This window comes from Thalia democratica, chromosome 4, assembly GCF_965202585.1.
Source record: "Thalia democratica chromosome 4, ktThaDemo2.hap1.1, whole genome shotgun sequence".
Classification (NCBI taxonomy): Eukaryota; Metazoa; Chordata; class Thaliacea; order Salpida; family Salpidae; genus Thalia; species Thalia democratica.
The window spans coordinates 8,701,159-8,713,677 of record NC_139168.1 but is presented as its reverse complement, the minus strand read 5'-3'; the positions used below and the strand labels follow the sequence as shown (position 1 = coordinate 8,713,677).

At 30.8% G+C, this 12,519-nt stretch overlaps 1 protein-coding gene across 1 annotated transcript; it reads right to left on the bottom strand.

Moving 5' to 3' along the window:
- Window positions 1-644: 644 nt before the first annotated feature.
- LOC145833730 (uncharacterized) lies at window positions 645-11,957 on the bottom strand. The gene is made up of 10 exons (XM_082940886.1): window positions 11,585-11,957; window positions 6,592-6,687; window positions 6,084-6,258; window positions 4,080-4,229; window positions 2,872-2,948; window positions 2,665-2,765; window positions 1,548-2,288; window positions 1,208-1,283; window positions 996-1,089; window positions 645-801 (listed from the first exon to the last, which is right to left on the bottom strand). Exons 1-8 carry the CDS (start codon window positions 11,950-11,952, stop codon window positions 1,264-1,266), a joined length of 1,728 nt encoding a protein of 575 aa, XP_082797012.1. The 5' UTR covers window positions 11,953-11,957; the 3' UTR covers window positions 645-801; window positions 996-1,089; window positions 1,208-1,263.
- Between the last annotated feature and the right edge of the window lie 562 nt (window positions 11,958-12,519).

Below are 12,519 nucleotides of genomic sequence, written 5' to 3'. Positions count from 1 at the left end.
ATAAAAAATGTAATGTTAACTATACGATCTAACTGTAACACGCTAAGTATTTTCGACCTAATTATGATACAGTTAAATTTAGTTAGTAAGAAAGATAACTAAACAGGATTAACATTTACATCAAAACACGTTAATAGATAACATATTATAATACACTATGTTTTATTTTAAAAAAAGATCCGAAAAAAACACAAAAATGTACACATTAAGTTTTAGCTTGATAAAGTTTTAAATACTTTCTTTAAACATGTTTATAGGCAGTAATTTTGCATTTAAACCAAAGCAATTAATATGTGATATATAATTTTAAACATAAATAAAGAGTATATTTCTAAAAACTCTAACCTTTAAAATAAATTTAAAGATTAGAAAATACACATCACACTACAAATTATAAAAAGTTAGTTACTAGGAAATAGAATAGTGTACAAAGCAAATTTTTTTCCTGCTTTTGAAATTTTGTTTATAATTACATATTATGAATTGATGATTGAATAACATTTGTTTCAGTTGGTGTATTCTTATATTTGAATGTCACCATGACATTTTAAATTGAAAAACACCAATATACTGTTTGCGACTTACAAGCAAGGCTTTTATACAGTGTGAAAAAATGCAAAACAATAAAGTAAATATACTAAAAAATCTTGTATAAATAGATACAAATGTACAAATTTATGTACTTTAATGTTTAACAAAGCATGACAATGTCCAGCCGCTAATTGTGAAATCAGTTTTTTGTTTATTAAACTCTCTTTTAAGGGTGAAATTCTTCAGGGTCAGCATTGAATCAGCTTCAATCTGAAAATATTATACACTTGCTTGAATACAATACGTCACTATAATTTTATATACACTTAATGCAGAAAATACAACACAGTTTGACTTGTTTTTCAAAAAAAGTCAAGTGTTTCGGGTTTTACATAAAAAAAATTGAGATAAACTAATTAATTTTGTCACAGAGGAATTTTATTTTGATTAGCAGATAAAACAACCTCGTAATGAGTTTTTCTTGGTATCTCGCTGAATTCCTTTTGCTGATAGTTCTGTATTTTTTGAGATTGTGAGCTTGTGGTATTTAAATATTTCCTGAAAAAGTTTTTTTAATACATGTTTATTATTGTGGCACGAATGTGTTAAGTTTATCAATATTTTTACTTAATTGAAAAATGTTGTATTTAGAAACTATATCAATTTATAAATTTACCTATTTGTTTTTTAGCGTTCCCTAGCCCCCAATATCCTTTTGCAAAAGGACTGTAGTCATTCTTTGTTTTTGTAACCTTTTGAAAGAAAACTAAATATTTAAATTGATCATTACCAATCAAAGTTTTTCTTTGAGGTTTAGAAAACAAAAAAATGTATTTGGATAACTATTGACTGTTTTATATAAACTAGTGTTACTAATCCTTTTAACTATAAAAGTTGTGAATAGTAAAAACTCAAAAATAAGTATTCTAAAATTTACAGATAATTTTCAAGAAACATTAAAAATAAACTTTAAATAATTACACAATTTAGCAAAAAATCAGAAAGTTCAAACATACTCGAGTAACCGGCTTCCAGCTTCACGCTCACCTCCTGAGGACACTTTTGCGACGATGACACAATTTCCTCCACCTCCCGTTTCGGTTCAATGAGTTTCACCTGCTCTTGAACGTACGGCTGGAACCTCGAAGCGTGACCTTCCTGTTTCTTGTCCGAAGAAACGCCGCTTTCGGGGGAAAGCACCGAGGGTGAAACGGCAGGGGAGTCGGCGCTGTGAGCAGAGTCGGGTTTCTCCGCCGGGTGGGTTGGGCACTGGAGGGCGCCGTTTCTATGGAAACCGTACTGCTGCGGGTTGAGGTTGCTGGCCGCCGCCGCGCTCATCAGCGCCAGCAAGTGTTGGTACTGCTGAAACACCGAGCCCTGGTCAACAGGAGACTTTTGCGGAAAAGGGAAAGCACCAGATGGAGGTAAGGAGAAACCGTTCTTCTGCTGGAACATCGGGTTGGAGGTGATTCCCCGAAACAGGGGCGAGTTCTGCCACATCATCATGGGGGGAATCCCGCAAAGTGGATTGAAGTTGAAGTGGGAAGGGGATGGAGTTGGGAGGTTGAAGGGGCTTTTGTTTTCAGATGACCAGGAGGCGTTGCGAAGGGATCCAGTCGTTGGGGTGGGAATTTTTGAGGAGCCTCTGCTGCTTGAGGAGGACCCGATCCTGCGGTACTCATGATCAGTGGTTCTTCTTCTCTGGTGGTCGGTGGCTTCCGCGTCCAGTCTCCTTCTTTTGAAACTTGCGTCGCCTGCTAAGATAAAACAAATACAAGATAAAACACTGATGGGTTTCAAACTTGAAGGGAAAATATACCTACTTTACTAAAACCTCTTACCCTAACCCAAAATTTAAACTACCAGCTTCTAACCCCAAATGCTTAAACTAACAAGCATCCTTTTATCATATAGCCTGTAACCGTTGAAAAATTCTGTTATTATACCTACCGTCAGAAAATATGTACTTATATTTAAAAACTGCAAAGTATATAGACATTCTTTGCTTTGTTTAAACCTGAGAAAAAATACTTTGTTCGCCTCTGAATACTGCTTGAAAAACTTTGTACAATAAAGATAATAAACACTGGTTTACATCAGCATGCGGTTAGTGATTTACAGATAAGAACTCACCTCTGTCATACTGATTGCTTCGCGTCATCTTGGCTTGGAAATCTGCTTGCTCGGTGGATATCTCTTTTCTTGGTGGAGAACTTGTTGCGTTGAAAAGTTGTCTGAAAAAATTTAAATAAGAACAAATTTTATCTTAAACTTTAAATTATTATTTTTTAATTTAGTAAAGTTCCACATGTTACACATTAAAAGTAAGTAAAAGAATACCTTTTATCTCTTTTTGCACTTCCAGAGTCACGGAATCCTTTTGCAAACGGGTTGTAGTCGATCTTCAACTTTGTAATCTGTTATTTTGAAATTGTGCTAGTTGCATATTTCTAGTTTTTATTGTTTATCAGAAAAACACTTTTTAAAATTTGGGCGTATAAAATTTCAAATTTTCAAGTTTTGAGGAAGAATAGTTTAGTGCAATATATTACAACTTAAAATAAGTTATAAAGAATCGGCAGAAGTTAATACTTGTTTTAAAATATACTAATATGAAACATAAAATCTTATTACAAAAAATATTTTAATTAAAGTATTTAAAGCAAAGAACGTAATTAAAAAATATTAAAAGAAAGAGTTGTATAAAGAGTAACAATAGCAGAAACAGCCAAAGCTTGATATTTTCATGTTTTATGCGTCGACACTTTGACAAATCCCATTTGAATTATCGACAAGCTCCCAAGACAAGGCCGCAAGAATATCCCGCAAACAAAGTATATTGACGGATCCGGTTACATATTTCGATATTCTCGATATTCGATATTCAACAACAACGGCAGCTCATTGTGCGAAACAAGCGTGACCGAATACGAAGCTTTGCACGTCTGAATAAGAGACATTTAGCTACATTTAATTTATCTGCTTGTGTGTGTGGAGCTTTGATTTTCACGCTTTAAGCGATTTGCGTCTCTACGAGCTTTTAACGAGGCTTTTTTGTGCTGCTTATTTTTCTTACATCGATTTGTTGTTATTTTTTGTGTGCGGAATTTTTAAGTACTGCGTGTTTCTAGCAATTTTAGCGCTGAAAGTACGAGTCTTATTGCCTTAAACCGTAAAATATGATGCTTAGTGTTGTAAGTAAGAAGCTTGATAACAAAAGTTTTTGCTTTTTAGTGTTTTTATGTTTCAAGCATATGCGTTGTAGCCTTTTTTAACCATAAACTTATGCAAGAATAAAGCTTTGAAGTTTGAAACTTTTAAATTGTATTGCAGTTAATGGGTTTTTGTCTATTTTATTTGATAACAAACATTGAGTAAACTTTCTTGAACTTTTTATTTTAGATGCTATTATATTTTCAGGTAGAAATCAGTTTACACACAATTAAGTCGGGTGCAAAGTATCAAACTTAAAACAATTAAAATCACTAAACTGCTATGTGTAAAGTTATGGAACGTATTATAGTTATACTTAACATTACTTAACCCACATTTTCGTTCTGGTAGGCGGTTACTGCGATGAACTGCATTTCTTTGAACACGTAAGTCCTCATTTGTGACTGTAATGACATTTTGATGACGTCACTGCACCTCACTATGAGGAAGCGTGGCTGGTACTTGTGCATTGAGTTAAGGATTGTCTGTAATAAAAAATATTAACGTATATAAATACATAAATATATATATATATATATACACATATATAGCTATAAGTTTTTTATCGGAAGTTTAAGTCAAACTTTTAAATGTACTATTTTTCAAATGTTTACTAAAAAACTAGAGTTTATATAGAGTAACAATATAATTGAATTTCAACTTCAATGATTAAGGCTTATGAAATTAATTTTTTATAGAAATAGCTGCTTATCATAAATACTCGCAACTTTAAAACAAATTTTTTAAGATAATTCATAAACGACAAACACACTTAATTTAATGTTTTTCTAATTGTATTGCTATAAATACACAAATACACATTTATGTACGTAATGACGTAATTTTTTATACTAAAAAAACATTCAGGCCTTCATATACATACTACTACCCGGCAGTGTTTGCTTGTAATTTAATTTACACTGTCACGCATGTATATGTTTAGTGTCTGCCACAACACCTTGTGTAAACACGCCACTTCAAACGAGCAGCTCCAAAACAAACTCCGGAGCGTAATGAGCCATTTCGCTGCCCGGAGAGAACCTCGTAAATCAAAAATCAGCGACGCGTAATTGCCAAGCCAGTGGAGAGGCGTTCACATGCAAAATATTTAAAAATAAAAAGTTGCAAAGGTCGCTCCTGACACAGAGAAGTGTTTTCGAAACCTCAAACTGCTTTTAATCGGTGTTTGCAGTAAACAAGGTTGCCAGCTTTCTCACACAACTCGCCCTTTGAACGCCAGTTCTGACAACAGGTAATTGAGGAAGCGTTTTGTTGCAACACCGAAAAGATTGTCGTTTTCTCGGTGATAATTTGCACCGAACAGTAGTCGTTTGCGTCTCAAATTGCTTTTCCTTTTCTTAGATTAAGTTTTTAGCTGGACTTTGAGAAAAAGTTTACAAGTTCAAAGCTGTCAAAATTTTTTCAAACTTTCTTTTGTTTTAGAAGCAAATGGATTTTATTAAATAAAGCTTTCCAAATAAACATTTTATATATGCTGCTTTACAAAAATACGAGCTATCAAAATGGCGGCATGGTGTGAAAACAGCAATCAAGCAATTAAAAACAGTTTTTCAAAAACCAAGTCGCACATATTTGCAGTAGACAAACTGCACAATAAATTCGCAGCGAGACTTCAAAGCGAGCTGCTGCTACTTTTAAGTCATCGACCCTCGTTACGACGGGGGAAAGTGTTAACTGTGACGTCACAAACAAACATTATCAGCCCACTTCACAGCAAGCTGCTGACTTTGAAGCGAGAAGTGCAGTTTTCAGGCAAAAAGCAAGTTTACTCGCTGAATATTAGGAGAGTTTTACTAGTTTTTATATGTTTAGGTTTCTCACAAGTTATTGATAAACATTCGTAATATTTAAGTTGTAAATATATTTCATTTTATATAAATTAGTTTCTTTTTAAACTGAATATTTACTTAACGGCGTGTAGTAAAACACATTGTTCATGTAAAAATACTTCATTTGAATATTCTTTTAAAAATAGTGCGCTCTTTTGATTACAATAATCTCTTATAAGTAAACATACAATAAAAATATAGAAAATTTGTTTTTTAAACTTAAATTAACCTAACTAAACATATTTTAAATATTTGTAGTTTAAATATATTACTCTACATGTTATATCTCAGTCTATGTAGTCTTTCTTATACTTTCTCTATTTAAAAGTTACACATACTTGTAGTCTTTCATTTTTACTTCATATTAAACATGTAGGTAGAAGAGAACGTTTCATTCTAATATAACTATAACTTAAAATCTTATTTTTTATAAGTAATTTTTATTTAATAAACTATTGTTATTTTTAATACATAAGTGTATAAACTTACGTGTCCGTTTCCATCCGAAATGTTGTTGGTCAATTTCAGTTTGTGGAATGATATACCGGGTCTGTTCATCCACTGCTCACCTGTGGCAGGGCTGTCAGGGTGTATGTAGGTTCTACGGGGTAACTCAGGATCGGCTTTACCCGCAACCATCCACCTACTATTGTGAAATTTGTACCTGTTGGTGAGAAAATATTTTAAGTTAGTGAAATCTGATAAATTTCATGTAAAATTTTTTAATAAAGAAGCTTTAATTAATTTTGAATGGCCCGTTTGTGGGTAAATTATTGACTTTTGATAATGAGTTAAATCATTTTTTTGTTAATTGTTGTTTTTTGGAATAAAATATAACACATAATACGTTTTACCTTTCAAAAATGATATTGTTCATTCAAAAGATTTAAGTTTGTTTTATAATTTGATAGCAAGTTTAAAATATAAATAAATACATAAATAAATTTAACTTTCAATACAACTATTTATACTTCTACTATTAAAAATGTATATATACCTGCAAGCATCCGAAGACACTGTGTCCATCAGCATAATGTATTTTGCTTTCTTGTTCAATCCACTTACTTTTACTTTCATCGAAGGAAACATTCTCCTGTAAAAAGTACAAAGTTGAATATTTTGATAAGTAATTTTAGTAACAGTTGTTCGTTCTAACTTTAACAAAAAAAAAACTGTTTGTATGATTTTTTAGAATTAATTTAACGCTTGAAGTTCAATATCTCCAAAAGCGTCAATCTAAAAACAGCGTTTAATTTAAAGTTCCAAACATATGTTCACTTACTTCCATATAAACCATTATTATTTACACCAAAACTAAAAAACTAAACTTTTTTTGTATAATGTACCTCAAGAACTATAAAATTTCGACATAGTGTCCACATACTGGCACAAAAACCTGCTTCAAATTTTAAGCTTAAATTTCCGTGAAGAATAAAAAATATATAGATGCACATATCGATATTTTTTTTCTAACAAGTTTGGTATCAAAATCAAAAGCTTATGTCCATTTTCAAAAATATACCACAAAGTTTATTTTTGCACACAACAACTTTTCACAAAAATAACACTGACTAGGCTTTAAAGTATAAACTTTGCATGTTCAAAATTTTACGCTCAAAAAAATATGTAACCTTTTTTAATATATTAAGTATGTATTGCGATTTTCAACGGTGATCAACAGTTGCTGTTGGACAATCCAGCTAATTACTTGATAGGGATGTGTTGTTACTTGATAGGGATGTATATAACGGAACTAATTACAATTACCATATCAGTATGCCCTCATTACAAGCATGTGTTGTGGCAACATTCCTGCAGTGTGTTGGTGCGATGCCAACGTAACAGGGTGGACGAAAAGTTCAATGTTCGAAAGGTCTTGTATCTTGTGATGGCCAGTCTGTATATTGGCAGCTTATCATGTCTTAATTGTTGAGGGGTTAAATTTTTTCTAATTTTAGTTGTTAGGTTAGAAGTCCATTAACCTTATCACAGTAAAACATTTAAGTTTTGTTTTTATTCAGTGATGAATGACGAGATTTAAAAGTGAAGGCTACCAGCACAGCTATTAACGTTGACGCTGTTACGAAAAATCACAGAGACGCTGTGACAAGAATTAAACGAGCGACATTTTTCATATAAAAACATGATGCGGCTTCTACACTGTTGAAGTGACCTGTTGTCTCATGATGTCCCTTGGAAGCTCGTCTCGTGTTTTTCGCCGTTGTTATGGCGACAAGTTACGCATATGTCGCGTTGCCAAGCAAGAATGCTTGATATCGCTCTTAAAAATTTACTTGAATATTTTTATCAATTTTTTCGTTTCTGAGTTCGATTTATTTTCTACTGAGTGTTTTCAAAGCACAAACAATTTTCATGTCGACGGTTTTGCTTGGAATTTTTGTTTGTTTTCACCGCAAAAGAAAAAAAGTTTTAAAGTCCAGAGTGAACTTGCTACGGTTTAAGAGCGTGTAATTACGAAAGTAAGAAACGACTTGTTTAAACTGCATTCTTTATGAAAGTCAGAAAATCGATTACTACTTTTCGCTAATCTGATGTGCTGCTTTTGGATTTAGTGGAATAGGTTTACTACTTAATAGTTCAAATTTGCTTTTGTGAACTTGAAATCAATCTAATGTTGTACAAAATAACTCAAACTTTTTATTACTAATATTGTGACGTAATAACTAAAAAGAAAAAAAAATAAACACATAAATTTTCTATTTTAAGCCGTTATAACATTAAAAAAAAGTCTATTTAAAATTTATATTTCTCATATTTTTTAAAACCCATATAACACAATTTTTACAATTAATTACGAGCCCGAAAATTCGTCTAAAATTTTTGGCAGACGGAGAAATACTTTCTGATTAATCGCAAATTAAAATCACCAGATTATCTTTGGCGAATCAAGCGGCTTATCTGCGATAAACGCTCCAAACCGGGTGATTCATCGGGAAAAGTAGCAAAGTAGTATAGGGGGGAAAATAAACAGTGAGGTTTGAAGTGGGTATTGTGCTGAAAGTTTTCAAGAGTGTGCAGCAATGGTGAATGCAGTAGCTGAAAGTGCAATTAGTAATGTAATTTTGAATATTTTATTAATATTTTAACTATAAGCAGATTTAACTTAAAAATATCCTACAGTGCAATCGTTTCATTCAAAGAAAAAAAAATTATTCTTAAACTAAAATTTCAACATGCAATGTTGATTACAGCAGCACAAGTTGTAATTATAGCATTATTTTTGCATATTTGATTGATATTATTACTCACACAGTTTTTTATTCAAATAGATTTACCTAAATTTTAATTGATTCCTACACAGAACTATTTAACTGCTAATCTGGAACTAAAGTTACCACTCTTTCTTCAAAATAATCACTTAAAGTGTAACAATTTTATAGACAACAAAAACATCAGTGAAATCTTACAGACATAAGCCTGGACTTTCGTATGCAGTGAGACAAGTTTGATAGACATTAATATTTTCCTGTTGAATGCAGCAAAAGAAGTTGCAATTAAGCAATTTTTTTTTTGCAATTTTGTATCCAAAAAAAAGAAACTTAAAGAATAATCGTTCACAGACAGAAGTATCCTGTTAATCGCAAATTAAAATAACGGCGCATTATCTTAATTCAGCAACAAAAGTATCAAACGAAGCGTTTTTAATGCTCTATTAGCGATAATTAAGGATTACAGCCTTCTTATAGGATATTAATTATGTGTTGGAGCGGAATTTTCAGACTTTCCGGTCACGGTCGCATTTTAATTCAAAATTTAAATATTTTATGAACCTGAATTAAAACTATGCAATAATTTTCATACTTTTTTGCAAAACTTAAGCTTTTTTGTTTAATACTCAATTACTGAAGTTATTATGAGTTAAAAAGAACTACGTAATGTTTCAAAAGGTTATACCTGATTACAATTAATTAAACTGCCCCTCTTCCTCTATAAACAGCTTAACTAACGAAATACACAAAAATTTTTGCTTCGTGGTTAATTATTTGCTAATCTCCATAACACGCGCGTACAGTACAAGTTAATAATTTAGTAATTAAAAACTCGCCGATTTTTAACAGTTTCTCACGTTGCGCTTATATTTAGAATAAAGTTTAATTAAAACGACTGTTTGTTTTTCAGATGCAAGTTATTTACCAGCCAACAATGCTTCTTGCTACCTGTTAGTCTTATATAGTTGCACAATACTTGAAAAAAATACTTTAGTTAAAACATTAAGAGTAATATTTAAGGTAGTGTTCTTGACTATTTTATTTATATAGTTTTACTTTTCATTTTCTTAAACTAATATTATATTATAATACCGATGTATCTTCAAAATAAATAAACAAACTTCATATTTAAAAAAAATAGTTGAACATTGTAAACTATATCATAGGTGATTTTTTAGCTTTAATTTACTAAAAGTTTGTATTAACTCATATTTGACTTAAAAATAAACTAAAGTCTGGATCACTAATTATGTAAATGTTAGTAAAGTTATGAATAGTTAGAGTAATACACGTCTGTAACAAGGCAAATGGCATTTGATTAGCATACAGTATATTGAAGTTGGGAAACAAAATTAAAGCGTATCGGAAAAACTTGCATGTGATTAATTGAAGTAATGGAAAAAATTACAAATTATTTGTTTTAATCATTTATATTTAAAAATTAAAAAAAAAAAAAAGTTAGTTATCAGGATATACGTAATAACATAGTGTAAAGCCAAACCCCGTCTTAAACCGCAGCAATCCTAGTTTTGGTAAAACTAATGTATACAATTTTACCTAAAATTAATGTGTAAAGCTAATACAGATTAACCTAAAGCTATCTTGTTTAAAACATTACAAAAATGTTTATTTTACTTGATATTACGACATACATTTATATATAAATGACTATTCTTTTATTCTAAAAATTAAAATTTTGTAAAAATATAACTTAAAACGATAAGTTAAAAATGACTGACAAACTTTTATAATTTTGCACTTTGTACTAGTTTTAATTTTCTTTTATTTAACTCATTTAGAATAAAGAAACTCGTTTTGTGGTTTCTTGTATGCAATCTTAACAGCTCGAAAATCAAATACTTTAATCTTTTATTACCTGTTGAAAAAGGACTGGCTAATCAATTAGCCCAATATGTCAGCTATAATGGAAATTTAAACAGTTTATAAAAGAAACGATTAATTGTTTTCTATTTTATTTCTTTTTATTTTAAGGATTTTATTGAAATATAATAAGACATAAAATAAATTGTATACGTGTATATTACATAAGACTATTTTTGTTTTATAACGTAAAGTTTTATTTTATAAATCCATAGAATAACATTTTTAATTTTCTTACTTCTAAACACAGATGACTTAAAAGAAATCTGTGCTCAATTAATTTATATATTTTTTTTTTATTGAATTTTATTATGTATCTAGTCTTATCAATGAAGTTTAATGAAAAGTTGTCAAAGTTTGCTCGACAAAATGGCGTAAGTGTGAAAAAGTAATTGAGATAAGTGCGTAAGCAAATTGTACATAAAAATTACTGTGAGCTGATCAATGTCGATATTTTTTAACTTATCTGTTTTTATTTAAAAACATACGTATCTAATAGATTTAGTTTAACAATATTCCATTCTACTTTAAAACTATGATGCTGTATAAGTGATCTAACACCTAATTATACGACCTCGTAAAACCTGAAAATCCAAAACCGTTGTTCTGGTGTTAATTTTTAATTAAACAAAGTTATTCTTATTAAATAAAATCATCGAATAACTGTTCTGTATTACACAATTTTTTGTTAGGTTAGCTTTTACAATTTTGCTTTTTTGAAGGATCTATTAAAATAACTGTAAAAAACAATATTTTACATTATAGTTTTTTTTTACGTGTTAGCCAAAGTAAATTTGTTTAAGTTCCAATTAAATTTAAATTTTCATAATTACCTTTATTAAAAATTAAAAAATAAAAAAAAACAGTTGCCACGCTAACCTGCCCGTCTTGGTGATAACCATCTCGGTGCCGATGTCGTGGAACTTCCGCCAGAGGTCGCTGTTTTCCAGCTCCACCTTCGGGTCGTCCGGCTTCCCGTCGTCGTCATGACAAGGTGACGTCATCTTGTCCCCGTGGTAGAATGACGTCATCATCGGGTTCTTCATCATGTTGAAAGGGGGGAAGTATGGGAGTTGCAGTGGGTGGAGGGGAGAGGGGTAGAAGGTCGGGGGGAATTTATCGGGGAGGTGGTTGCCAGGCGACCAGTTTCCGTGGGGCCCGATGAGGTTCGGGGGGTAGCCTGTCGTGGGGGCTTGGGGTGGGAATGTGGGCTTCATCTTCAGCGGGTCTTGGATCATTCCGTTCATTTGATTCGTTTTTAGCTTTATATAAACTGTAGAAAAGTATTGAAGTTGTTAAAAGTTAAGATTGTATATGAATAAATTCTCATGTGAATATTTTTAATATTTATTTTAATTTATATCATTAAGCTTGATAGTCGTTAACGAAATAATTTGCTGGCTTACTAACATTATTTGTTATTTGTTTTAGTGTTAATCATAACAATATACTTATAGTATTTACCACACTATCTAAAAATAGTTTTTATACTACTCGACTGATGTATAGATTATTCTTTTATTGTAGTCTATTTACTAAAAACCATTGCACTTTTTTTTTAAATTTTGAGACTTTAAACTTGGCTTTAAAACATTATAATGTACATTTACGCAAGTTCCATCAAACTAATAGTTATTTTGACCATTGTTTCTATTATTGTAAATTCTAATGTTTCTGCAATTATAGAATTGTTTATCAAATTTTTTTTTTTATATATTCTTAATACTTTATACTTATGTTAGATTTTACTTTAAAAAGTACCATTTACAAAAAATCCTAAAATTCAATAAAAAAATTGGAAAAAAAAGTTCTGA